Raw genomic sequence first — 27,763 nt, forward strand, 5'->3', positions numbered from 1 at the left:
ATATGCTGCCTACAAGAGACTCACTTTAGACCTAAAGACACACATAGACTGAAACTGATGGAAAAAGATATTCTATGCAAATGAAAGTGAAAATAAAAAAGCTGAGGTAGCAATACTTATATCAGACAAAATAGACTTTATTTTTTTAATTTTATTTTTTATTTAAGTTCAATTAACATATAATGTATTATTAGTTTCAGAGGTAGAAGCGAGTGATTCATCAGTCTTATATAATACCCAGTGCTCATGACATCACATGCTCTCCTTAATGTCTCTCTCCATCCCTTCCCCCTCTCCCCTTCAGTAACCCTCAGTTTGTTTCCTATGATTAGGAGTCTCTTTTGGTTTGTCTCCCTCTCTGATTTCATCTTGTTTTATTTTTCCCTCTCTTCACTTATGATCCTCTGTTTTGTTTCTTAAATTCCACATATCAGTGAGATCACATGATAATCGCCTTTCTCTGATTGACTTATTTAGCTTACCACAAAATAGACTCTAAAACATAGAGTAAGAAGGGCAGCTGCGCGGCTCTGGGCAAGGCTGGGTGGGGAGGCCAGTGGCTGCCGACTGGATGCAGCCATAGGTCATGTGACCGAAGGGATCCCAATGGATGCCGGTCCTCCCCTGGCCTGAGCGCCCAGCTGGATCCCCAGCTATGGGGTGCTGCTACAGCATTAAGAAGAAGTACTCGGACCAGGACTGAGAGGAGTGGAAGCTGCTGCTGGATCCTAGCAGCACCCCTGCCAAAACCCTCAAAGGAGCTGACCCCAGCTACCACAGCCTGCCTTCCAAACTCACAAGATGAGCAGGCCCCGCTCTCCTCCAGCCTTGCTAAGACATGGAAGAGCATGAGTACACAGACCAAGCACGCAGTACAGCACCTGCTTGGCTGTGCTGAGCAGCAGCCTGACCCATAGGAAGAAGCTGCCGTGGCTGCTATCTCTCACCAGCCAGCCTCGCCAAGTGTGGGCTAGTAAGCCCATCCCCTTCTCCAACTTGCAGCAGGTCTCCAGGATAGCTGCTTATGCCTACAGTACACTTTCTCAGATCCAAGCAGATGCAGAAGAAGAGCTGGTTGTACAGTTTGGGATCCCATGAAGAAAAGGATCCTTGAACAGCTCTTCTTCTCCTCTCTTTGCCCCATCTCCATCCTGCTTCCCCTGGCCCCCAGCCTCTCTGAGGCTCTCACAGCACCCTAACCTGCTACTTATCACAAAGAAGAGTGTAGAAGGGGAGAAGAGTGAGGCTGGAAGCCTGAGTAAATAAGGATGGGGCAAGGGAGGGTAGAACCTTCGGGACTGGCATTCAAAACCCTGGCCAGGGATGGGGTAGGGGTCAAAAAGTTAGGGCCCAGTAGGTCTTCACTGTCACTGGAGAAGTGGAGGGACCACTGTGAGGGTGATCCCTAGGGGGCCTATGGAGCCCCTTTCCTACCATCTCTTGGCCTCACTCCTGTCTCCCTCTCCCTGACTTGGTGCTCACATGCACCTCACTAGGGTTTATTACTACAATATTATTGGCTATATTCCCTATGCTGTACATTACATCCCCATGACTTACTTATTTTATAACTGGAATTTTGTACCTCTTTATCCCCTTCATCTATTTTGCCCACCCCCCAATCCCTCCCCCTCTGTTAACCAACAGTTTTTCCCCCTTTATCTATGAGTCCATTTCTCTTGTTTTGCTTTATTCATTTGTTGCATATTTCTTCATTGATGATTTACTTTTCCCATTTCTGTTTCCTCTCTTCTCTCTTGATATTCCAATCTCACTTATTTATACTTTACTTTTTTCACTTACCATATTCTGCTTTTTATTATGATCATTTTATCCACTCATTCAATCAACACGTTGAGGAGGCTTGGAAATGAGGGTGGCATGAATCTAAGTTTGAAGGTGAGAAGTAATTTTTATTTAAGGTTTATTTATTTGAGAGAGTGTGCGTGTGAGAGCACATGAGGAAGGTGCAGAGGGAGAGAATCTCAAGCAGACTCCCTGCTGAGGGCAGAGCCTGAGGTGGGGCTCAATCCCAGGACCCATGAGATCATGACCTAAGCCGAAACCAAGAGTCGGATGCCCAACTAACTGAGCAAATCATGAGCCTCTGAAAGTGAGAAGTAATTTTTGAAATGTCATCTCATTTAAAAATCCTTTCAACAACATTTTAAACATCTATTATCATGCCCTGTTTTGAATGGGCAATCACAGGAAATGTTAGGTTACTCGCTCAAAGCCAGACAACTCTAAGATGGAACTGAAACTTGAGACCAGGTCTTCTGACAGTATCTTCTTTATTATACATCATCTTTCCATTATTCCACACTAACTTCTCGCAGAATTAGCAAGTAAGAGGCCTTCCTGCTGAATCTACCTCTCTCGTTTTGTTTTGTAAACACAGCAGGTTCTGGTTTGATTATTTTATCTGAATTTGAATTCTTTAATCGGAACTGCACTTTTCAACCCTCCAAGGTGCCCCACCAGTACCTGTGGTCTAATTCCAGGTTGTTTCCCACATTTAGGTCCCTTTCCTGCCCTTTAAAAAGGCTTTTGAGTTTTGGATCCCAAATGGTTCCTTAGAGCTCTGGGGTTTTTTTTTTGTTGGTTTTGTTGTTGTTGTTGTTGTTTTATTATGTTATGTTAGTCACCATACAGTACATCCCTGGTTTTTTATGTAAAGTTCAATGATTCATTACTTGCGTATAACACCCAGTGCACCATGCAATACGTGCCCTCCTTACTACCCATCACCTCTGCTTTAGAATTCTACTTCAGAGGTCAGGAAGGCTGCTGAAGTCACAGCTAGTGCATCCACTAGTCTTACTGTAAGAATTAAACAAATAAAAACCTTGAATTTTCTTTGTTACCAAAAGGAAGAAACCTTTGCCCCCTTCCTTAGAGGATTTTCTTGAGCAAATTTGTAATTATAAATCCTTCCTTTGTCCCTTTTAAAATTTTTTTAAAAAAATTTATTCACTTATTTGAGAGAGAGAGCAAGAGTGCAAGCGAGGTGGGACGTGGGGGGCAGAAGGAGACGGACAACCAGACTCCCCGCTGAGCCCGGAGGATGAGAGGGGGTTAATTCCAGGACCCTGAGATCAAGACCATCCCCGATATCAAGAGCCGGAGGCTTAAGGGACTGAGCCATCCAGGCACCCCTCCTTTGTCTCTTTTATATGTACATAAAATTTATTAAAAGCCAAAAAGCCTGTTGTCAGGTATAACTCTCTTTGAAATGTAAATATCAAGGAAAACAGTGCCCCATCTCCCCTCACCGCAGGAGATGATGGCCTAGGCGCCTTGCTCCAAGTTTTAAGTATCTGCTTGTCAGTTTTTTCTTTTGGATCGTGGCAATTAACAACAGGTGGCCACTACAAGGGTGACATACCGAAGAATGTATACAGCAAACTGTGTTAAGTCCTTTTACACTAGAACATGCATGGAGTGGATTGTATCTGCCTGGCATTGTAAAAGGGTATTTCGTTCTCTGCAGTTGCATTAGCGGATTCCCTGGGACACCCCTCCTAATCTGAATAACGGAATTTCTTTTTTCCCTCCACGTTTGTAGCGATTTTCTGAGATATCGGGAGATGTTGTTTAATTTCTCCTCGCCAATACCGATTTATTTGTGTCTCCGACCTTTACGACCCCCACCCCCAACGGTAAAGCAGGATGGTAACCGACCCGTCGCTCAGCTCGCAGTTCGTGGCGCGGGCGGGGCGAGAGAAGCCGGGAGAACCACGACTCCCAGCATGCCCTGCGCTCCCCGCGCTCCCGACTTCCTTTTCCGGTCCGTGGGCTGCAGAAACCGAAAGTGCTGTGCTTTGGGCGCCGCGCGGAGATTGGTTCACCTTCACCTGCGCGAGCCCCCGCCGACCCAGGTGGGAAGCCAGAGAGCAGTGAGACATGAACGGAGGAGTGGATTATTTGGTCGCTGAGGAGGAAATCAATCTTACCAGAGGACCCTCGGGTATGTGCGGCACAGGTCGTCTCCGGGAGCAGGGTGCTTGAGGTTGTAATTGCAGAGCAGACACCTCCTGCTGAGCCCGATTCCTTTGGCCTTGGAGCCGGCAGGCCCCAGCCTAGAGGTTCCCTGCAACGCGCTGAGCACGTAGAAGTCTATATTGGCATCCATCGTTAGCCCGACCCCTATCAGAGGAATCCACCTTATTTTTCAGTCGGATTATCACATGTATTTATAGTCAGGAAGTTTTTCTTTCGGGTGCTAATAGTACTAGAAAGTTCTGCCCCAAAGCCTGCTTTTTAACACCACATCCCTCCTTCCGTTGCCTACTTTATCCCAGTTCCTGTGAGAGACTGTTAAGTAAAAATGGGAGCGTAAACGGTGTTGACTGTAAACGCATAGCGGCTCTATCGGTGCTAGAATCCCTCCCTCCTTTCCGTTTTTGGGAAATTCATTTAGAGTGTCAGCTGGAATGCTAAAACGGAAAGAAACCTTAGAGATTTGCTACAGCACTTTTCAAACCTGGTTGTGCCTCAGAATTACCCAAGGTTTCTCGGTTTTGCTTTTAAAAAAATGTTAATTCCGAATAAAATCTTTAAAAAAAAATGTTAATTCCTCCGTCCCATCTCTAGGAATTTGGGTTCAAAGCAGGCTTTGTTTGGGTTTTTTTTCTTTCTTTTTAAACAAGCACGTCCTGTGATTCTGATACCGCTAAATCCTCTCTTTGCCCTCAGTCATCTTTCCCCTCGAACCCCCGTTTCCGCCAACGCTTTCTCTCGACTGGGCTCTTAACGCTTCTTACGTGCAGCCTGCCATGGGTTTTGTTGCCTGCCCTTGACAGCTGCCTAGTGTATGGATTAAGAGTTTTAGCTTTGGGATTATGTAGATCCATCTGGTATCTAACCTCTTACTAGAACTTTGACATCGGTTTTCTGACTAACTTTACTGATATAAGCTAAGCCTTAAGGTTTCTCATCCCTAAAATGTGCATGGTAATAGACTATGCTTCATAGCGTTATGAGAATGAAATGAGTTAATCTATGTAAAACGCTCAGAACATTGCCTGACACCTGGAAAGCACTGGGTTTACTACTATTGTTGTTATCATTGATAGATGAATAGCTACATTAGCACAGTAAATCTTGCTAAATACTGTTTTTCCAAGAGTCTTCAATAATTCACCAAGTACTATGAGCTCTGGTTCTGAAATGTTTCTGTAAATCTCCGCCTCCTTTCCGCTGGCATCTCCACTACCTGGAACAGTCCATCATCTTTTCTCATGTGGAATTTTGCAATATCTAGACTACCACTTATAGACTATTCATAAAATATAGCTTTCAGAATCATCTATACTTTGTCTTTTTTTTCTTGTTCTACAAGATTGGAAGTCTGCCCTACTTATGGAAATGTAATTCACTCTAATCTGCATGATTTAGTGTCAGGCTTCATGGGAGCACCTAAACGTTTGTTGAATGCTCATTCAGTATGCTCAGTTCTTTTAGACTAATTTTTCCTACTTTACGTAAATTTCTCCTTCTCTCACTCTTAATATTTATTGACTTTTGAGGCTAATGTGGAAAAGTATTGTTAACCCCAAAATCTGTTTTCTTGTACTTTTCATCCTACTTGTTCCTAGGGCCAGTTAAAACAATGCTAGTTCCTTTTCTGATTGTCCTGCAAGTATTTAAAGTTCTCCTGTTTTGTCTCTTTCCATCTATAGCCTAAGTATCCCTAATTATTATATTAGCTGCCTTAGTGTGATTTGGGATTTGATTCTTATCTCTTAAGAATTTAACGTACTTTGACATAATTCTTTTGCTGTGGCATCCACAGTATTTCCAGGATCTCCTGACTATAGCAGAGCAGAACTCTGATACTATCTTGTGTATTCAAGTCACTGAATATTTTTTATAAAGTTCAGTGTATTATCACTTCACATTTTTTCGTGTTTGCATAGGTAATGTTCAGCTCACCATTTGCTAAAATTTCTGATCCTGTTATCTTGCAGACCTAAAGTTGCTGGTGTTGACATTTTTTTGAATCATTGGAGTTAGGACAAACTTCAAGGTACTAATTAAGAAGAGTGATTATATCTAGCTAATATATTTCCCCCAAAAGTAGTTTAGTTTCTATAGTATATGTGCGTTTATTCACAATGAATATTTATTCATCAGGTGATTCCTTTAATTTTCCTAAGTATTTTCATGTCTTACTCATATAAGTTGATAAACTTACGAGTTTAGGAGAATAGAGCCACAAATTAGAATTGAACTGGGATGAAAACAGTCATTTGACGTTTGGTTACTTCAGTTACCAGGAGAATGTTTCAAGTTTCTGCTTATCACCTCTCAGAACTAGTTACCTGGAATGTGGTACTCTAAGAAGTCTCACATTCTGATTCAGCTTTTCTTCACTGTATCCATCTTGAAGAAGTCATTTATCACCACCAGAAACTTCTAGTAACTTCGGTAGACTCATAGAGAGTTTTTGTTCTGTAGAAGAAATATGAAAAGCCTCTAGTTCTAAATATGCATTTCTGTTTGTAGGAAACATTGTCACTCTTTATGTACAACTTCCTATGCAGAGACCTGATAGTTTAATCAGCTAAAAAATGTATATTCTTTTGCACTTTTGTGCCAGTGTTCTGTCAAGAGCAGGAATCTTGGGATACTTTCAGTGTTTGGGCTCATTTTGTAAGGTAAATGAACTTATTCTGTCTGATCGTGCTTACTGCAAGGGAAAGAATGAAATCTTGGGGGAAGTCATGACAAAGAAGTGAGTATCTGGGGAGGCAGAAAGAAGCTTGACATGTAGCTTGGCATCTCTCCTATTCCTACCTCCTCAGCTCCTTAAGGTGACACTTAGGTTGGATGACTTTGGAGGTGTCTTCCACTTCCAAGAGTTTATGATTTTTTTGGCCCATTCCACATGTTATTTTATGATTCCTGTCATTTTGGACTAACAGTGAGTGATCTGAAGAATTGTCAGAGGCAGTGGTCACAATTTTAAATGGCTTCAGTGGCTTCTAGAGGTCACCTTTTATCCTTTATGGAACACTGTTGATCTTTTTTCTTTCTGTGGAAGTTCAGCTTGGTTACAGTCACTAAGCCTCCCACATTGTCCTTTATCAAAGTAAGAGTTCTTAATTTTGAAAAGACCCAGTTACTCTAAGAACTATCACAAGAATCTAATGTAGTTGTGTGTCGTCGTGTCCCCCCCCCCCCCGCCCCCGCCAACCCCAGCCATAACAGGTAGAGATTGGCCATAAAGAGAACCTTGTGACCCACTGGATGTTAAGATTAGGATTCATTGTTCAGAACTGAGGCCTCAACGGGTTTCAGCAGGTTGATCCTGATACATTATCTTTAAAGAAGGAAGAGAATCTCTATTTTTCTGCTTTTTTTTTTTTGCAGAGGATACTGGGTTGGTATGATGTTTTAATAATAATTAGGGGGGTATTATATTTCTAGCACTATGCTATTTGCTTTATATATTAACTCATTTAATCTTCACAGCAACCCTGAGTGCTAAGTGATTCCTCCACATCATTAGATGAGGAAATGATCTCTCAGAGAGGTTAGGGATTTGTCCAAGTTCTAAAGCCAGTAAGTTTAACCTAGATCTGTTGACTCATACTATTTCATATACTACCTTCCAGTATAGTAGCCATGTCTAAGGAGTTGACTGCTAACCTTTCTTCTGGCCTTTATTTGATTATATCATGCCTTAAAGATTTGAGGCATCTTAAATGACTCACACAGTCCACAGTGGAAAGTTTTTATAGTTTGCTGTTGATAGAGCTGAGGGCATATTAGGGTAAGAACCTAAAAACAAGAAACCCCATTAAGTCCAAGCATTTAAGTCTCTACAGATTAGTCATGGCTTTGCATTTGACCTTGAGACTGTTAAGTTTTCCGAACTGTTACTCATATACCAAATAGATCTGAGACTAAGGTGCTATATCTTTGCCCTGTTTTCTCTTGCTTGCATGAAGCTTACCCTCATGGAATTTACATTACAATGGAGACATTACATTCACATATGAAAAGTGAAATCTCAGTGCAAAGGACGGTTAAGGACTATGATGAGCATGTATGTTGTCAGAGGGCAGAGGAAGTGTGGCGGGGAGTGTGTTAATCTGACACTGTGCTGGAAAAGTTCAAAGACTGAAGCCATTGATAAGGGCCAGACTCATCAATTACAAGAAGTTGGAATTTATGTTGGTCTTATAGACAGTCTGTAGGCCAGTGCCAGGCACGGGGAAGGGTATGGCCTAAGCAGTAATAGAAAAGAGAAAATTAGTAAAGCATATTCTGAGGTCAGTGAATATACCAGCCTGGATAGAAGGGAGGGTTCATTTAGGAGAGTTAAGGGAGATGAAGTTGCTGAGGTAGTTAGACTGGATTATGAAAAGTTCTTAATGCTAATGTGGAAACTTAACCTTTCTCTAAGGTTCCATCTTGATTCCTTCCCCTTCCTGTTCATTGATTAAGACTGAATTCAAGAGTCACCTCCTCTAGGAAGCCTTATATAGGCTAGCTGCCTCCTTGTTGTGAATATCATACACTATTTATTGAATGCTTGTCATATATTGCTAAACTAAGCACTTTGTCTCATGTACTCCCAACAAGGAACAGTTGAAATGGTTATTATTCCCATTTTACAAATGAGAAAACCTTGACTCTTATGTCGTGCAGTTCTTTAAGAGGTAGTTAAGAATCAGATTCAAGTCTGTGTGACTTAAAAACCCAGGCTCTGAACCATCATACAAAGTTTTTGTTCTCTTTAGGCTCCACCTGGACTCTCTGCATACCCCTGTCTCAGTTTTTATTTCTATATTTGCTTCCTTACTTGTATCTCCTCCCTCATTCAAAGGGTATATGTACTTCATCTTCTGTTTTCCTAATGCCTTGCTGGGTATGACACAAGGTCGTGGGTGAGTGTTCATGAAATGACTAGGAAAACTGATAAGTGTCAGAAAAATATAATAGAATGTTAAGTAAAGAAAACCGGTAACATAGTCTATTTCAGCTTTCGAAAAGTCAAACAGGTTCTCCACTAACTTTAAGAAAGAAAGGATGAATTTGAACATAATGCATTATGATGCATAAGAAACTAAGATTCAAGAAACGAGATAGAATAGCTAGAAAATAACATAAAGTGAGAAGAGTGTATTATACAAGTCTCTAAAGATTGCTTCAATGATCATTTTTGTTAATATATCTTCAAGATAATCCTTAAGAATAACTGTAAAGTAAAACATCTAGGAATTACTTTGGAGAAGTAGGAAGGCAAGCTGATAGATGCTGAGCTATAGAAACATTTTTAAAAGCCATGTGACAGGCAGAAAAGTCACCCATGACTGTATTTGAATAAGTGCAAAATTATTGAGGAAAAAGCTCTAAGATGATAGAATAGGAACAGATTGTTGGTTTCAGGAGACTCAGAAATAAAGGGAAGCTGTTCTTAAAAACATTCATTTAGTCTTTGAGGACTACACTCGATGAAGAATCAGATACTAAAATAAAGAATAAAAGATCCCTAATTTTAAGAATTTTGCAGTTCAGTCAGAGAATCGTTATTAATTATGATAGGCATATGTTAAGTACCTTCAAGAGGCAGAGTAACCAGAATAGCTGTGGACCTTCATAAGATATGTTCTGTTCCTTGTGGAGTAAGACAGAAGTCTCAAGACCGTATGAAATGTCTTTAGGAAATGTTTCGGAAACAAATTAGATAATATCCTCCCCTTGTACAAAACTATGGTTTATCCATGCCTACTACAATGTACGGATTACTGTATTTTGGGCAAGAAGCAGTAGAGTAAGAGAAAGTTGAAAAGAGGACAGTGGAGGAGGGTACAGATTGTAAAACGAGGTAAAAATGAAGAAATTGAAACATTTTGAAAGCAAGGGAGCAAAGGGAGACATGATCCACTAGAGACCTGGCATATACATTTAGTGTTTGAACAAAGGCTTATTCTGAAATGAGAGATTAAAGATACCTACATAGATATTTCAGAACAGAGCTGTCGATCAAGAAGAGAAGGCTGTAAAGCAACCAAAATGTTTTTTGGGGTTTCACTGGGATACAGGGTCAACCAAAATTGAAAGTGTGCCTGAGTTGTGAGCCAGGTACAGGCTTATAAAGGTAAAAACCACAAGGTCACATAACTTGTTTTGAAAAAATTATAGTGGTGCTCGTGGAGTTTAAGCTGAGTATCTAGTGCACGATTGGCTGTTTAATTAACAGGTGTTACATTATCTCTCTTTTTTCCAAAGTAGGAGGATGTGTGCAATTGGCAAAAGTCAAAAGTTCATGGTGTTCTGAGAATTGAAACAGGAGAGGTGCATAGGGCCTACTTTCTCAATGTCCTTTGCACTCTATTTTGAGTGACTCTTAGCAATGTTTCCTTCATTTTGAATCTTCTTTTACAGAGCAATAAAAAGAGGCCCAGGTATACGTCCTGGCAGGTACTGCCTGAACCATCTTGGGAGGCCATATTCTTTGTTGCCCCTGTCAGATGGAGCGCTGTGATGGGGAGGGACTGGCCATAGGCATAACAATTTTTGGATTGTGGCACCATCTTTTTGTTCCTTCAGTGTTAAAGATTTTCCCTCTTTCTCTTTTTATTTGTCAATGCGTATTTACTTGTTCATATCTTTTGGAACAGGTAGAAAGAGGCAAGAGACGTATTCCATCTTTGTACCAGAGGGTTTCTGCAAAGCGTAATAGTTTCGAATGAGAAGATGCCTAGTCGTTTCATCTCTTGAGTCACTCATTTGAATCATTCATTCATTCTTTCAATTCACATATATTTATTTTTTGCTAGTTACTGTGGCTACAGAAGAGAATTGAATTTTAATATAATTGCAGTGAGCAGCAGAGCATAGTGATTAAGAGCCAGAATGCTGAGTTACTAGCTGTGTGACCTCGGGCAGGTTACTGCACTTCCAAATGCCTCATTTTCCCTAGATGAGAGTATTAATCAGATCTGCTCATAGAGTTGTGAGACTTAAATGGATTTGTTTGTTTTACAAATATTTTTATATTGTAGACTCTGTAGCAGGCACTGTTCTAATAAGCATTTTACCAAAAGATAACTCAATTCATTTAAAGTACTTAAATGGTGCCTGCCCTTATCACTGCTATGTGGAGAATAGACATCAGCAGGATAAGAGGTCAGTCATCCAGGAAAGGCAGGGTAACCTGTGTCATAGGAATTTTAAGGTCATTGGCCTTTCCCGTCTGTATTTTTCTTCTTTTTCTTTTGTGCTTCCTTTTTTGGGTTATGAAAAAGCTTGCTAGAGTCTCTTAGAAACATTTTTAAACCTTGGTAGATTTCCTCAGAACTGGAAATGTTGGGAGTTCCTGGCCTGGGTATTTCCAACGGCATTAACAGTTGCTTCACACCAACTGAGGTCTGTATATTTACGAGGTACTGTATGGGCACAGGAGATGCAAAAATGAACAAAAGCCAGTTACCTGTGCACAGATGTTTATAGCAGCTTATTCATAATTGAAACTAGTTACTGCAGTAGGGTAAAGAGATAATTAAACAAGTAATTACAGTGAAGTATGTTTCCAGGCAAAGGGAAGAGGACAAAGTCATGGAGATATGGAACAGCTGTGTGTGTAGAATGGTGAAAAACAGAAAGTAGTAGTTATTAATTTAAAAAAACTTGTAAAATTTAATTCCAGTATAGTTAAAATACAGTGTAATATTAGTTTCAGGTGTAGAGTATAGTGATTCAGCAATTCCATACAACACCCAGTGCTCATCAGGGCAAATGCTCTCCTTAATCCCCATCACCTATTTGACCCCCCCCCACCTCCCCTTTGGTAACCATCAGTTTGTTCTCTATAGTTAAGAGTATGTTTCTTGGTTTGCCTCTCTCTTTTTTTCCTCTATGATCATTTGTTTCTTAAATTGCACATATGAGTGAAATCATATGGTATTTGTCTTTGACTTATTTCACATAGCATAATACTTGCTAGCTATATCCATGTTGTTGCAAATGGCAAGATGTTATTCTTTCTTGTGACTGAGTAGTATTCCATTGTATGGAATCCATTCATCAGTTGGTGGATACTTGGGCTGTTTCCATAGTTTGGCTATTGTAAATAATCCTGCTCTAAACATAGGGGTGCATATATCTCTTTGAATTAGTGTTTTTGTATTTTGGGGTAAATACCCAGTAGTGTGATTACTGGATTGTAAGGTAGTTCTATTTTTAACTTTTTTTTTTTTTTTTTAAAGTAGTCTCCATGCCCAGTGTGATACCCAATTTGGGGCTTCAACTCATGACCCTGAGATCAAGACCTGAGCTAAGATCAAGAGTCAGATGCTCAACTGACTGAGCCATCCAGGCACCCCTAATTTTAACTTTTTGAGGAACCTCCATACTGTTTTCCACAGTGGCTACACCACTTTGCATTCCCACCAACAGGCAAATATTATTTTTAAAAATTAAGACTTTATTTATTTAGAGTATTGTTGGTTTCACAGCAAAATTGAGGAAGATATATAGATTTCCCGTATGCCCCCCACCCCCACATGTACATATCCATCAACAGTGACAGGTTTATTTCTTTCTAATCTTTGTCTCTTATTTCTTACTGTACTGACTAGGACCTCCAGGACAGTGCTGAATACTAGTGGAGAGAGTGGACATCCTTTCCTCGTACCTAGTTTTAGGGATGTTAGTTGTTTGTAGATGCTTTTAATCAGACTTAACGTTCCCTTATATTTTTAGTTTGCTGAGAATTTTTATCATGAAAAGGTGTTGACTTTTGCCACCTGCTGTTTCTGCATATACTGAGGTAATCATATGATTTTTCCTTTACTTCACTAACAGCTGAATTTATTCATGTGTTTGACCAGTGTTAAAACCACCTTACATTCCTTAGGTAAACCCCACATTCATCCTTTCTATATAGTGTTGGATTCAGTTAGCTCATATTTTCTTGAAGATTTTTGAGTCTATGTGCATGAGGAATATTTTTCTGGTACCAGTATTTTGGTATCAAGATTATCTTGTCTGCATAAAATGGGTTGAGAAACATTTTGTGAAATTACTGAACATATTGTGGATTTTTTTGCATAAGGGAATTATTTCTTTCTTAAATGTTTGCTGTAATACACTAGTGTAATATTCTTGGCCTGAAGTTGTGGGAATATTTTTTATTATGAATTCAATATCTTTAATACACTTGGAGATATTTTTAATAGATATGGGGATATTCAGATATTCTTTTTCTTCTTGAAGTTTTCTTCTTCAGTTTTGATAAGTTGTGGGTTTTTTTGAAAGAATTTTCCCGTTTTGTTGACAATATTGTAATTATTCAGAATATTCCCTTATCCTTTTAATATCTTTAGGATATATAGTGATAATCCATTTTGTATTCCTGAAATTGGTAATCCGTAAATTACATTTTCTGAATTAGTCTTGCTAGCAGTTCATCAGCCTTATTAATCCTCTCAAAGAACCTCTTTGGGCTTTGTTAAATTTTTTTCACTTATTATTTTCTTCTTTTACTTCCTTTAGGTTTAATGTAGTCTTCTTTTTCTAGCTTCTTAAGTTAGAAGTTGAAATCATTGATTTTATACCTATTTATTTCTTCTGTGAACATGTAAAGGTGTAAATTTCCCTCTAAATGTTGCTTTGGCTACATCCCACAATTTTTTTTTAAAAGATTTTATTTATTTATTTGAGAGAGAGAGACAGCCAGCGAGAGAGGGAACACAAGCAGGGGGAGTGGGAGAGGAAGAAGCAGGCTCCTAGCGGAGCAGCCTGATGTGGGGCTCGATCCCAGAACGCCGGGATCACGCCCTGAGCCGAAGGCAGATGCTTAACGACTGCGCCACCCAGGCCCCCCCCCCCCACAATTTTTAATATATTGTGATTTCATTTTCATTGTCATTCAACTACAGTGTTTTCTATTTTCCCTTATAGTTTCATCTTTTACTCATGGGTTATTTGTTTTACAAACATTGAGGGAATTTTTTCGATATATTTTTGTTATGGACTGAATGTTTGTGCGCCCCCTTCATATGTTGAAGCCTTAACCCTCAGTGTGACAGTATTTAGAGATTTGGAGATAAGGCATTTACAGAAGTCATTAAAGTTAAGTTAAGGGTGGGGCACTGATCATGTAGAATTAGTGTCCTTGTAGGGACCCAGAGAACTCCTCCCTCTCTCTCTCTCTCCACATGCACAAAGAAGCACATAGTGAGATGGTGGCTACCTACTAGTAAAGAGGAGGCCTCAGCATGAAATTTTCCTTGTTGGTACTTTGATTTTGGACCTCCCAAGCCTCCGGAACAGAAATTTCAGCTATGTAGGCTGTGGTGTTTTGTTATGGCAGCCCAAGGAAGCTAAAACAGTTATTTTTGCTGATTTCTAATTTGTGTCTATCTTTTGAAATTTAGTGAGACAGACTTATGGAGCAGCCTGTGGTCAATCTTTGTGAACATTACCTGTGCATTAGAAAGGAATGTTTATTCCATAGTTGTTGAGTCTGTTGTTCTGTAAAGATAAATTAGGTCAAGTTGGTTCTTTTTTTTTTTTTTTTAAGATTTTATTTATTTATTCGACAGAGATAGAGACAGCCAGCTAGAGAGGGAACACAAGCAGGGGGAGTGGGAGAGGAAGAAGCAGGCTCATAGAGGAGGAGCCTGATGTGGGGCTCGATCCCAGAACGCCGGGATCACGCCCTGAGCCGAAGGCAGACGCTTAACCGCTGTGCCACCCAGGCGCCCCACAACGTCTGTTTTTCTGAAAAAAATAGTTATTTTGCTGTTGTTTTTGAACATTGTATTCACTGGATATAAAATTCTAGGTTGGCTTTTATTTTTCTTTTAGTGTGTTAAAGATGATGTTTCATTGACTTAAGGCATGCATAGTTTTTGAGGAAAAAACTATTGTCATTGTCATCTTTGTGCCTTAGTACATGTGTGTCCTTTTTTTCCTGTTTATATCTGCTTTTGAGGAATGTGGTTATGATATACTTCACTGTTTTTTTTCTTTTGTGTTTATTCTGATTGGAGTTTGTTGAGCTTAGATCCGTTTGTGTAAATTTTTCACAAATTTGAGCCAATTGTTTCTTTTTTTAAAATTTTTAAAAATTTATTTGAGAGAGAGCAGAGCTAGTGGGAGAGAACATGAGTGGGGGAGGGGCAGAGGGAGAGGGAGAAGCAGGCTCCCAGTTGAGCAGGGAGCCCGATGTGGGGCTCTATCCCAGGACTCTGGGATCATGACCTGAGCCAAAAGCAGACACTTAACTGACTGAGGTGCCCAGGCGCCCCAAGCCAGTTGTTTCTTCGAATATTTTTTGTTTCCCTTTTTCCTCTTCTTCTGAACTCCAGGTATATATTGCTATTATCCTACATGGTACTGTGGTTTCCCTTCTAAGTCTTTAGGTTCATTAATCTTTTCTCCTGTGGTATCAAATCTGCTGTTAATCACATCTGGTATATTTTTCCTTTCAGACATTGTAATTTTCAAAATGTAAGTTTCATTTTTAAAAAAATCTTCCATTTTCGTACATACATAAATGGAACAGAATAGAGTCCAGAAGTAAACCCATGCATGTATAGTCAATTAATTAATGACAAAGAGCTAAGAATATACAATAGGGAAAGGATAGTCTCTTCAAAAATGGTGTTGGGAAAACTAGACAGAATGCAAAAGACTTGGAAACATGGATGAGAGTGAAACTGAACCACTGTTTTACACCATAAACAAAAATCAACTCAAGGTGGATTAAAGCCTTGAAAAAAATCTTCCGTCAGTATGTTTGACTTCTTTTATTTCCACATAGTTATAATAGCTTGTTAAACATCCTTGTTTGCCCATTTCATCCTTTATTATTTCTGGCTGTTTCTTACGACTGATTTTTCTCTTGATTGTGGGTCATGTTTTCTTGTTTCTTAGCATGTTAATTTTTAATTAGATTCTGGATGTTGTGAATATTACATTGTTGCATGTCTGCATTTTGTTTTATTACAGTAACATTCTTAATGTTACAATGTTGAACTTTGTTTTAGCGGGCAGTTAAGTAACTTGTAGATCAGTTCGACCCCCTGAAGGCCTGTTAGTAACCTTTTCTAGGTTCTAAAGTAGCATTTACTTCAGCTATACTTAAGCTCTATGAATGAGGTATGCTGTAAGTGAATGTCCACAGAATTTTCAAGTGAATCATTGAGGATTTCCATTCTGGCTGGTCGGAACTTGAAAATCTTGCATTTTGTGAACTCTGATAATTATTCAGCATACAGCTTCCTAGTTTTTGTTTTTTCCAGCTTTGTGGAGTTTGACTCAACATATGCAAGGGCCAGTACTTGGTAAAGACTCATGCAGATACCTGGATCTCTTTTTTTTCTGCCTCGTTCCTCCTTTCCAGAACTTTGCCCTGCAGCTTCCAGCAACCTCACCCTCTCCAAACTCTAATCCCCATTGCATCAACTTAGTGAAGCTGCTAGGTTCTGCTTGGGTCTTGCTCCCTCTGGTTGTGATCAGAAATTGCCTCCACATGGAATATTAGGGGGAATCATTGAACTACACTGTTTTAATTCAGCAACGTATTAAGAAGAATGTATGCCATGCCAAAATGGGGTTTATTCCGTGAATGCAAAGATGATTCAATGAACGAAAATCATTCAATGTAATACGACATATTAATAGAATGAAGGGAAAAACAAACATGATCATCTCAGCAGATACACAAAAAGCATTTAAGGACATTCAACACCTTTCCATGTTAAAAACAAAGTAGGAATAGGAGGAAATTTCCTCAACATGATAAAAGCCATGTATGAAGAATCCACAGCTAACATCATACTCACTTATGTAAGCATGAAAGCTAAGATAAGGAACAAGCCAAGGATGCCTGCTTTCACCACTTCTGTTCAACATGGTATTAAAACTTCTAACCAGGGCGCCTGGGTGGCTCAGTTGGTTAAGTGTCTGCCTTCAGCTCAGGTCATGATCCCAGGGTCCTATGGGGAGTCTGCTTCTCCCTCTGCCCGCCCCCCCCCCCATGTGCTCTCTCTCCCTCTCTCTCAAATAAATAAGTAAAATCTTTAAAAAATAAAATAAAATTTCTAACTGGAAAGATTAGGCAAGAAAAAGAAAGAAAAGATAATACAAATTGAAGAGGAAGAAGTAAAATTGTTCACAAAAGTAAACCCTACAGGTTCTACAAACAAACACATAATACCTGTTAGAATTTATAACAAATTCAGCAAAGTTGGAGGATACAAACTCAACATACAAGATCAGTTTCTATACATTAACAATGAACAATCTGAAAAGGAAATTAAATGATTCCATTTACAGTAGCATCAAAAACAATAAAATACTTAAAAATAAGTTTAAGGAGGCAATAACTTGTACATTGAAAACTACAAAATTTGAAAGAAATTAAAGACATGCGTAAGTGGAAGTATATTCCACATTCATGGATTGAAAGACTTAATATTGTTAAGATGACAGACAATACTATCCAAAGCATTCTGCAGACTCAGTGCAATCTTTGTCAAAATCTAATCAGCCTTTTTGCAGAAATAGAAAAGGACATTCTGGGGCGCCTGGGTGGCACAGCGGTTAAGCGTCTGCCTTCGGCTCAGGGCGTGATCCTGGCGTTATGGGATCGAGCCCCACATCAGGCTCCTCCGCTATGAGCCTGCTTCTTCCTCTCCCACTCCCCCTGCTTGTGTTCCCTCTCTCGCTGGCTATCTCTATCTCTGTCAAATAAATAAATTCTTTAAAAAAAAAAAAAAAAAAGAAAAGGACATTCTTCAATTCATGTGAAATCTCAGAGGACCCCCCCCCCCACTAGCCAGTGCAGTCTTGAAAAGAAAGAACAAAGTTGGGGACTCACAACTTCCTGATTTCAAAGCTTGCTACAGAGCTACAGTGTTCCAAATAGTGTGGTAGGACAGATGTATAGAGGACAGATGTATAAGGACATAAAGACAGATGTATAGAACAATGGAATAGAATAGGGGGCCCAGAAATAAACCCTTTCCTATATGGTCAGATGTTTTTGAAAGGGTGCCAAGACCATTCATTTCATGGAAGGACAGTTCCCAACAATTGGTGTTGGGAAAACTGAATCTCTGAATGCAAAACACTGGAGTTGGATTCTTGCCCTACATCACATACAAAAGTTAACTAAAAATACATCAAACACCTAAATGTAAGAGCTAACACTATATATCCATTGATTGATGAATGGATAAAGACGATGTGGTATATGTATACAATGAAATATTATTCAGCCATAAAGAATGAAATCTTGCCATTTGCAGTGACATGGGTAGAGCTAGAGAGTATTAATGCTAAGCGAAATAAGAAAGACAAATTATGATTTCACTCATATGTGGAATATAAGAAATAAAACAAACGAGCCAAGGGAAAAAAAGAGATTGAGGCAAATCAAGAAACAGGCTCTTAACCAAAGAATACAAACTGATGATTACCAGAGGAGAGGTGGGTGGGGGTTAGATTAAATAGGTGGTGGGGATTAAGAAGTGCAGTTGTTATGAGTACTGGGTGTTGTATAGACGTGTTGAATAACTATGTTGCACACCTGAAACTACTATTACACTAACTAGAATTTAAATAAAAACTTAAAAATAATTAATAAACAGGATATCTACCCCCCCAAAAGATCTAACACTATAAAATTCTTAGAAGAAAAGAGGGGAAATATTTACATTTTTGGGCATGGTGATTTTTTGGATGTGACATCAAATGCACAGGCAACAAAAGAAAAAAATAAATTGGGTTTTACCAAAATTAAAAATTTTGTGCATCAAAAGACACTAAAGAGAATTAAAGATAACACACAAAATGAGAGAAGATACTCACAAGTCATATATCTGATAATGGATTAATATCCAGAATATATAAAGAACTCTTACAACTCAACAACAACAACAAACCAATTCAGTTTAAGCAAAGGACCTGAAGGACATTTCTCTAGAGAAGATATGCAAATGGCCAGTAAACTCAGGAAAAGATATTCAACATCACTGGCCTTAGGAAAGTGCAAATCAAAACCATGATGACCTATCACATCCACTTCCACTTCATATCCACTAGGATGACTATTCCAAAAAAAGAAACCACCAAGCTAAAATAAATAGTGTTGGCGAGGATATGGAGAAATTGGAACCCTGGGCATTGCTCGTTGGAATGTAAAATGAGGCAGCTGTTGTGGNNNGTTGAGCAGTTCCTCAGATTGTCAGAAAAATTGCCACATGATCTAGCATTTCAGTTCCTAGATAATTGCCCAAAAGGATTGAAAGCAGGGACTCAGATACATGTACACCAATGTTCTCAGCGTTATTCACAGTAGCCAAAATGTGGAAACAACCAAACGTCCACTGACAGATGACTGGATACACAATATGTTGTATGTACATACAATGGAATATTACTCAGCTTGTAAAAGGAATGAAATTCTGATATGTGTTACAACATGGGTGAACCTGGAAGATACCATGCTAAGTGAAAAAAGGCAAGTCACCAAAGAACAAATATTGTATGATTCCACTTATATATGAGGTATATAGAATCGGCAAACTCCTAGAGATATAGAGTATAATAGGGGTTACCAGGGTGAAGGAGAGGGAGGAATTACTGTTTAATGGGTACAAAATTTTTGTTTGGAGTAATGAAAAAGGTGTAGATCTGGATAGTGGTGGTGGTTGCACAATGTTGTGCATGTACTTAATGCCACTGAGTTATACATTTAAAAATGGCTAAAAGGGGCACCTGGGTGGTGCAGTCATTGGGCGTCTGCCTTCGGCTCGGGGCGTGATCCCGGCGTTGCGGGATCGAGTCCCACATCGGGCTCCTCGGCTGGGAGCCTGCTTCTTCCTCTCCCTCTCCCCTGCTGTGTTCCCTCTCTCGCTGGCTGTCTCTCTGTCACATAAATAAATAAAATCTTAAAAAAAAAATGGCTAAAAAGTTAAATATTATGTTACATATATTTTACCACTAAACAAACAGTGAGTTGGATTGACATCTAGGGAAGATTTGTGATATTATCTTGCAGAAAAAACTGCAGGTTGATAGAGGGGAAATAGGGTGTTTGTCAGTCTGGTGTTCGTAATTCAGCAAGTGGCTACCATTGTTGGTGTTAATGGACTGTTTTGTTTCATTTTAATTATGTCCAGAATTACTATTTCCAGAATAATATATAATAGGTTAAACATTGTTTTTTTCTTTTACTTTATAACTTTTAGATTTTATAGACAAGAATCTAAAATAAACGAGGGGTTTTTCCTTCTCTTGCCTGAAAGTAAGCAAGAGGGACCCTGACTCAGGTGACAGAACTCCAGAATAATCAGTTTTTCCTCTGTAATATATTACTTTTGGAAACTGCTCTACAACCATTATTCCAACACAGGCAGGTTGACTCCCAAGATAGGCAGCCTTGCTTAGCAGACTTTTTCCTAAAGCAGTTGTTTCTATTGCCTACAAAGATACGGTATGGCAAAATGGTTTAAAACTCACATTTCGGAATCAAATATCCTGACTTACTGTCTTGGCTTTGTGAAGAGCTGTGTGACCTTTTGTAAAATTACTTAATCTCTTCATGCCTCATCTTGAAATTCATCTGTAAAATGTGAATAGTAATCACTTCGCCTGTTTGTTGAGAAGATTAAATGAGATAACGTATCTAAAGTGTATAGCATAGTACCTGGTACATATCAAATGCTCAATAAATATTAACTGTTGCTTCTGCTATTACTGCTCTTATGCTTAAACAAGCTCATGGTCCAGACCTGGAGACGGTTGGGGGGTAGCTGCAAGAAGGCATCTCTTGTTTAACTTTACAAAACTCTTATACAAGACGTACTTCCTTTCTCTCCCAGTCCTACGTCATTCGTATGCCGTCTTTACTTTTTTGCATTTAGACTTCTCTTCCAAATTACAGTTCAAGCACCCATTTTAATCTTATCACATTTAAAAAATTTATTGGCACATTATAACCAGAGTTTACTAGGCAACACTTATTCATTCCCTCACTTTTTAAAAAGTCTTTTGAGTCCCAGTCTTTTTCTTTTTCCCTCTCCCCTCAATCCCATTTGGATTATAGATGCTGAGAGCTGAATTTATTATATCCTTTAGCTCCATCACGCATTGTCATCATCAGTACATGCAAAGTCCCTCTCTAGTTTTATTTTTACCCTTCATCCCTAAACTACATGTGGTATCCTTCCCCCAAAGGTACCCATTCTAATGTGTCTTTACATGTCTTTAAATACATGCGCTTTTGTAAGTAGGTAATAACTGTTTTGTGTGCTGGGTTTCTAATTTATAAGAAGATATTGTGCTATTAATGTCAGCATTACATTTTAAAACTCTGTTACCTTATATATGATTATTCAGATCTTCTAACTCTTAGCCAAATTCTAGTTATCTAGTCCCTAAAGGATAGACATCTAAATTACCATCAGTTTCACCCTACCACAAAGCATGCTGCAATTAACATTCTTACATCACCCTTTTTTTTTTTCTTATATTACCGTTTATAGATAGGATGGTCACATTGGTGCAAAATGAGATGCTTTTTAAATTGAAAGGGACTATTTCAATTATACTGGAACAACAGGTATATACCAAGATTCCCAGACAAACCAGGATATGTGATCTACCCTACTTATGAAAGACTTCCCTAGTACGCAGTTGATAATCAGCAGATATATACTGGGATAGACCACTTCCCTCTGCTTATTTCCAGCTGACATCTGTTGCAATTGGTTGGTGCATGTGCTGGACTGATGGTTGCATATTTTAAATACCACCCTTGCTAGAAACTCTTCACGATAGGGCTGTCTGGGTTACGAGTTATAGAAATACTTAATTTCAGTAAGTTTGAGTTCCAAACCAGTCTTGTCCTATTAATGGATGGACTTTTAATCTGCCTTATATTTCAGGACTTACCACCTTGGTACTGTGTATTTGTTAATCTTTTCTCTGTCAAACTCTCCAATTTGGGGTGGTAGCAGGCACCACTGTGTGTTGACAACTACTCTGATAGTAACTACTTTGTACGTCATAAAGGATTTTTTTCAGATTTTATGTTATTAGGCCCTACCAATTATCTTTTGAGGTAGAGAGCGCAGGATTTGTAATCCTTATGTTACAGAAAAGGAAACTGAGAATCAGAGAGGTACACGGACTTATATTAGTCCACATATCTGGTAAGTTATAGAGTTGAATTTGTGACCAGGTCTTCTGACTTTAATTTGTTTCTTCAAAATCTAAAAGGGGCAGGGAAAAGGATAAATTTCTGTTTGTGGTTAAAGCAGGGACTGTCCCATTTAGCTTTATGTCTTCTTCAAAAACATTACACAGTACCTGGCACATAGTAAGTGATCAGGTTTGAATTGGTAGTACTGCTGCTCAGTCCTCTGGTGACTCCCATTTTTTTCAGCAATGCTTCAAATTATAGGTGAGTTCAGTTCTGTAAATGTTCCGGCTGAACAAAGAGACCTCATGTCAGTCTCAGAGTTTTCATGTTAAGTGGTGTAGTTCCTTTATAACTAACGTAACAATCACTTACAAACATGCCTATATAATGTCATTTCTGGGTGAGAGTAAGCACTTGTATGTTTATAGAAAATTTCAGTAAGATTTCTTCCACTCTCCTTTTTAAGGCACTGTTCTGTAGCTTTCAATAACCAGTAGCTAAGTCCCTCCTCTTTCTAACTACTATATTGCATTTAGCTACTTAACACATGCTCCCTGTGCCCCAAGTCCCCCGAGTCATCTGTAACGTTTGGTGAAGATGTTAGATTGGGAAGATTTTCTCCAAATAGTTTGTGCTAGTATTGTGAGAGGCTGGTTGTCCTCAGCCACCTTGCTCAAGCCTGTCACAGTTTTGAAGTAATTTCAAAGCCTTCACGAATCAGGCTTCACCTACGTTTCTGTCTTATCACTACCCACTGTCCCTTTTCCAGTACCTCCCACCCACTATGATACAAATCAAGAGTGTTCTAAGGGAAACCATTTAGTAACTTAAATTTTCATACCCTATTCTTCAAGGAAGTTGAAATAGTCATCTTTCAGAAGGAGCTCTTGCTATCCTGTATCTTAAACCCTTTTCATTCTCTAGCTGAGATGATAGTTGGTCCACAAGGTATGCTATCTAATGAGATGTTTCCTGCTGCTTCTTTCTCTTTGGCCATGTGTTTCCTTAAATCACAGATTGATTTGCTAGTACTTATGTTAATACTGTGAGCTTCGCACATAAGCTTTCATCCCACCAATGGGGAGAATTTTTTGGAAAGCCCACATATGTCTCCTTAAGTGTCTGTTTTCTACTGAAACCAATAGTAAGCTAGTGATTATGGCTATTCCTTCTAATTGTGCCGCCAGATTTTTGTTTAATTGTTTTCAAACTTTTTTTTCTCTTGGCACTGTGGCTATGACTTCTACAGTATCTGACAGAAAGAAAACCCTAGAGAGGTTCCTTTTTTTTTTTTTTTCCCTTTTTAATGCATAGATAAAATCCCTTTGTAACAATGGTTTTTGTATAGTGAAATTCTTTCCACAACTTAGTGGTTTGTCCATGGAAATGATACTTTACTAGTCTTCTTTCTTTTTAAAATTTTATTTTATTTTATTATGGTAAGAACACTTAAATGAGACCTACTCTCTTAATAGATTTTTAAGTGTACAGTAATACTATTGTTATCTATAGGCATCAAGTTCTACGTCAGATCTCCAGAACTTACTCATCTTGCATAACTGAAATTTTATACCCATTTAAATTAGTCACTTAGAGAAACAAAGAATAGAAGAGTGGTTGCCAGGGTTTAGGTCGAGAGGGAGAATGGAGAGCTGTTAACCCGTGGATAGTTTCCTACAGTGAATAAAACTTGGCAAACTACCCAAATTCATGGTTGTTTGCACTGTAGGTAGAAAAAGAAACAGTGAATTTGGTGATTTAGTCGTATTATGAAGCTTCAGTTACCCTTGTAGTTCCCAGGATTCCTGCCAGCATCTACACTCAGAATAGAAAAGCAAATGAAACTCCTAAGACCATTTCTTCCACAACACTTGCATACACAAACTGTCCTGAACATTGGGAGAAGGGAAGGATGAAGGGGAAGCTTTGGTTAAGAATCTCTCCTCCACTGAATTAAAGACAGTTCATTTGCTAATTAGTTTTTTTTAAAAGATTTTATTTATTTATTTGACAGAGAGACAGCCAGCGAGAGAGGGAACACAAGCAGGGGGAGTGGGAGAGGAAGAAGCAGGCTCCCAGCGGAGGAGCCTGATGGACGCGGGCGGGGGAGGGGGGGGGCAGTCACGCCCTGAGCCGAAGGCAGACGCTTAACGCTTAACGACTGAACCACCCAGGTGCCCCAATAAAAAAAGTTTTGCTAGTTACTTAAAAGCATGGCTTCTCATGAGCACAACTCACCGTGTTACATTAATAGCAGGAAAGTCAAGAATTGGGTCCTCTAAATGCCACCAGCAGAATCAAAATCGAATGTGAACAAAAGCACATCTTACAAGAATCACCATTATTCTTTCACTGAGTTTAGTATAGATCTTTTCTTTTTATACCCAGCAAACTATGTTTGATGACTGCGTTTGTATTTTTAGTCTTGCCTGGTCTAAGTGGGCGACTCTGGTATTCTTGACCTCTGTTGACGACACTCTTCACTGACCTTGCCCGTGTCTGCTGGTCAGTTACATCACAGTTGGCTCATCAGCCTCCCCTCCCCACTAGGACTTTACTCTTTCTCTCTTCTCCTCTAATCCCTTTCTTCTTCACCACTGTCTCCTTTACAACTCCTCCATGATTTTCTCAGGGCTGGGCTTCAACATCGTCGGTGGCACAGATCAGCAGTATGTCTCCAACGACAGTGGCATCTACGTCAGCCGCATCAAAGAGAATGGGGCTGCGGCCCTGGATGGGCGGCTCCAGGAGGGTGATAAGATCCTCTCGGTGAGAACTGGCTTCGGCCTCCTTCACTGTTCCTTGCTCCCTAGACCCCAGTTCTTACCCTTGGCCCCTTCCTTGGGAAGATTTCTGCCTGCCTTTTTGCATCTGGAAATATCTGGATTGTAGAATTTTGTGGGAGGGACCTTGATTAGTCACCTTTACCAACCCAAACATAAAGAGGATAATTCCTCACTTGATAGACAAGGCATATTCAGTCCAGAATGTGAAGCTACTTAGCCAAGTTCAAAAGACAGGGAATGGGGAGGGATAAGGGACTAATGTGGGTGAAAGGGACTTAACACCCACAATTGTTGGCCTTCAATTATACTTTATCACCTCCCTTTTGTTAATTGAAAGACTAATGTGTGTCTTCCTGTAGTCCAAAGAGACACAAAAGGAAGGTGGGAATTAAGTGTCTTTTTTAGACTCAGAGCCCTTCTCACCCATCATGAAGATGGAAAATTGGAATGCATTCTTTTTTTTTTTTTTAAAGATTTAATTTATTTATTTGACTGAAATAGAGACAGCCAGCGAGAGAGGGAACACAAGCAGGGGGAGTGGGAGAGGAAGAAGCAGGCTCATAGCGGAGGAGCCTGAGGTGGGGCTCGATCCCATAACGTCGGGATTACGCCCTGAGCCGAAGGCAGACGCTTAACGACTGCGCCACCCAGGCGCCCCTGGAATGCATTCTTACTTGGGTATCTGTCCACTGGGCTCCCATTTCACTCTGCTGTTTGTAATAAGACACTATATGGTGAGCATTAATTTGATTCTTTTTTAGAAGTTCCTCAAGGGCAGGGACTAGATCTTTTTTTAACCTTTTGTATCCTTGCACAATGGTCATTATATATTTAACAAATCACCAAGTTGAGAAATTCAGGCAAACTCAGAAAGGTATAGTATCATGGATGGTAATATCCTATTTTTGTCCTTCTCACCAACTATTTTGCTTCTTTTCAGACCATTGAACTCTCCTAGATCCTTTTTTTTTTAATTTGAGAGATACAGACTGATAAATAAATACCTTTTATCTCAAAACGATACTGAGAAGTTTACAAGTAGATTATTTCCTATAGCTCCCTGGAGAAAGACATCCTAAAAACATGAATTCAACTTGAGTGGTAGATTAAGGAAAATTTAAGAGTGGGTTGTTAAAGTGATAGCATGTAGGTAGAAACTAGGCAGTTTAAAGTGATGTATACCACATTCTCTCTAGAACACTGGGGCCTGGGTTACATTTGAAAAGTATGGGGGTTAAGACGATAGCCATATTATTCAGAAAGATTTGGTAAAAGGTAGATTGTTGAAAAATGAGAATGGTTACAAGTTTTTGAGCACCATATGCTGAGCAATATGCTGAGAACTTTACACTTATTTAATATTGTGGTAACCCTATGAGGTGAGTACATTTATTATGAGTGTTTTGCGGCTAAGGAAGTTAAGTCTTGGTGAGGTCAAGCAGCTTGCCCGAGGTCACACAGGTAGTAGGTGGCAGGACTAAAACTAGTCTGTCTGAATTTGGAGCCTCTACTCTATCAGTTTGATGTACCGCCTCCTAAGAGGTGAATGAGGAGCTAGGGCTGGGTTATCCTAAACAGAAAGTTGAATTAATCGATTTTATGTATGGTTTTATATAAAAACTACAATCAGGCTTTCTATAAAGGATAGAATTAGGGGGGAAAGGTCATATAGCTCAGTGTGAGAGAATTTATCAGACATAAGCTAAGACGAGCAGCTTTTCTTACGTGGACCATTGCCTCATAGAGGAAAGAAATTATTGGAAGGCCACCCAAGTTTTTTTAAAAGGGTATGGCAGGAGATAGATGTCTATGCAGAGAAAAGTAGATGTCAAACTCAGCTCGCTTCACTTTAAAAGTTATAGCAAGAAGAATTTTACTTTATCGAAGTAAAAGGAATAGGAGAAATATCAACAAAGAGCTATACAAGATATTAAATATTACAAATACGTATAAGACACATAATAAAGAATGATTCAAGTTTATGTTTTGGCCAATTAAGACATGGGAAAGTAGAGAGGGAGAAAATGCCTGGTGAAGAATAGGCAAAAATGTAAGAGGGATACGGAGAGAAATAAGACTGAGAGAGAAGGCAGAGCATATAGGGGAGGAGAAGGCTAGCGTGTTCTCTTCATTCTCGCGAGGGCTCTCTTATTTGACTGCAGTTTCCCTTCCAAGAGTTTGCTCCAGAATTCTCCTGTCTAGACCCCATTCCTAAGAAATACTGTCTCTGTTGCCTCACTCACCGTCCTCTCCGTCCTCTCCACTCTCTCTCCTTCCGCAAACTTGTTGGGCCTTAACCGGTAAATGGTTCTGTCTCCTCTGTAGCTCACTCTCTCCCTCTGATGTTCTTAAGTGCTCTAGTACTGGCTTTGGAGCCTCTGTAAAATGATGATGCTGAACTATTTATTAGCCTATATTCTCACTGATTCTTTACTGATTCTTTACGGGTTTTTCTTCACATAGGTTATTTTTCCATGTTGTAAAATATGCCCCAACTCTTTTAACTTTTGCTAGATAATCAGACTAAGAATATGTCACTTCCTTAGCACATCCATTTTGGATAATTAATACAAGTCTCATTTAGTGATCTAGATTTCCTGCCATTTATTATTGATTTAATTTAATCTTTCCATTTCTCTTGAAATAATGCCCATGTTTTGTCTTAATTTCACGTAAAATTCAATAATCGCATGACTTAATGCAGTTTCCTCTTATCAAAAGTTAAATTTTTTGTGATCTCTGTGGAATGTTTAAACTTCAAAAAATGGGGGGGAGAGGGAGGAAGAAAAGAAAAATTTTT

General features: G+C 39.2%; 1 protein-coding gene and 1 pseudogene across 1 annotated transcript in view; both read left to right on the forward strand.

Moving 5' to 3' along the window:
- Positions 1 to 427: 427 nt before the first annotated feature.
- On the forward strand, positions 428 to 1,576 carry LOC103671555 (annotated as a pseudogene).
- Positions 1,577 to 3,779: 2,203 nt separating this feature from the next.
- LOC103671562 (synaptojanin 2 binding protein) overlaps positions 3,780 to 27,763 on the forward strand; it is a 34,864-nt gene continuing 10,880 nt past the window's right edge. The window contains exons 1-2 of the mRNA XM_008700213.2: positions 3,780 to 3,970; positions 24,810 to 24,946. Coding sequence (XP_008698435.1) covers positions 3,907 to 3,970; positions 24,810 to 24,946 — 201 coding nt within the window. The 5' untranslated portion in view covers positions 3,780 to 3,906. The remainder of the gene's footprint in view (positions 3,971 to 24,809; positions 24,947 to 27,763) is intronic.

Source organism: Ursus maritimus, unplaced genomic scaffold (assembly GCF_017311325.1).
Source record: "Ursus maritimus isolate PB19 unplaced genomic scaffold, ASM1731132v1 scaffold_25, whole genome shotgun sequence".
Taxonomy (NCBI): Eukaryota; Metazoa; Chordata; class Mammalia; order Carnivora; family Ursidae; genus Ursus; species Ursus maritimus.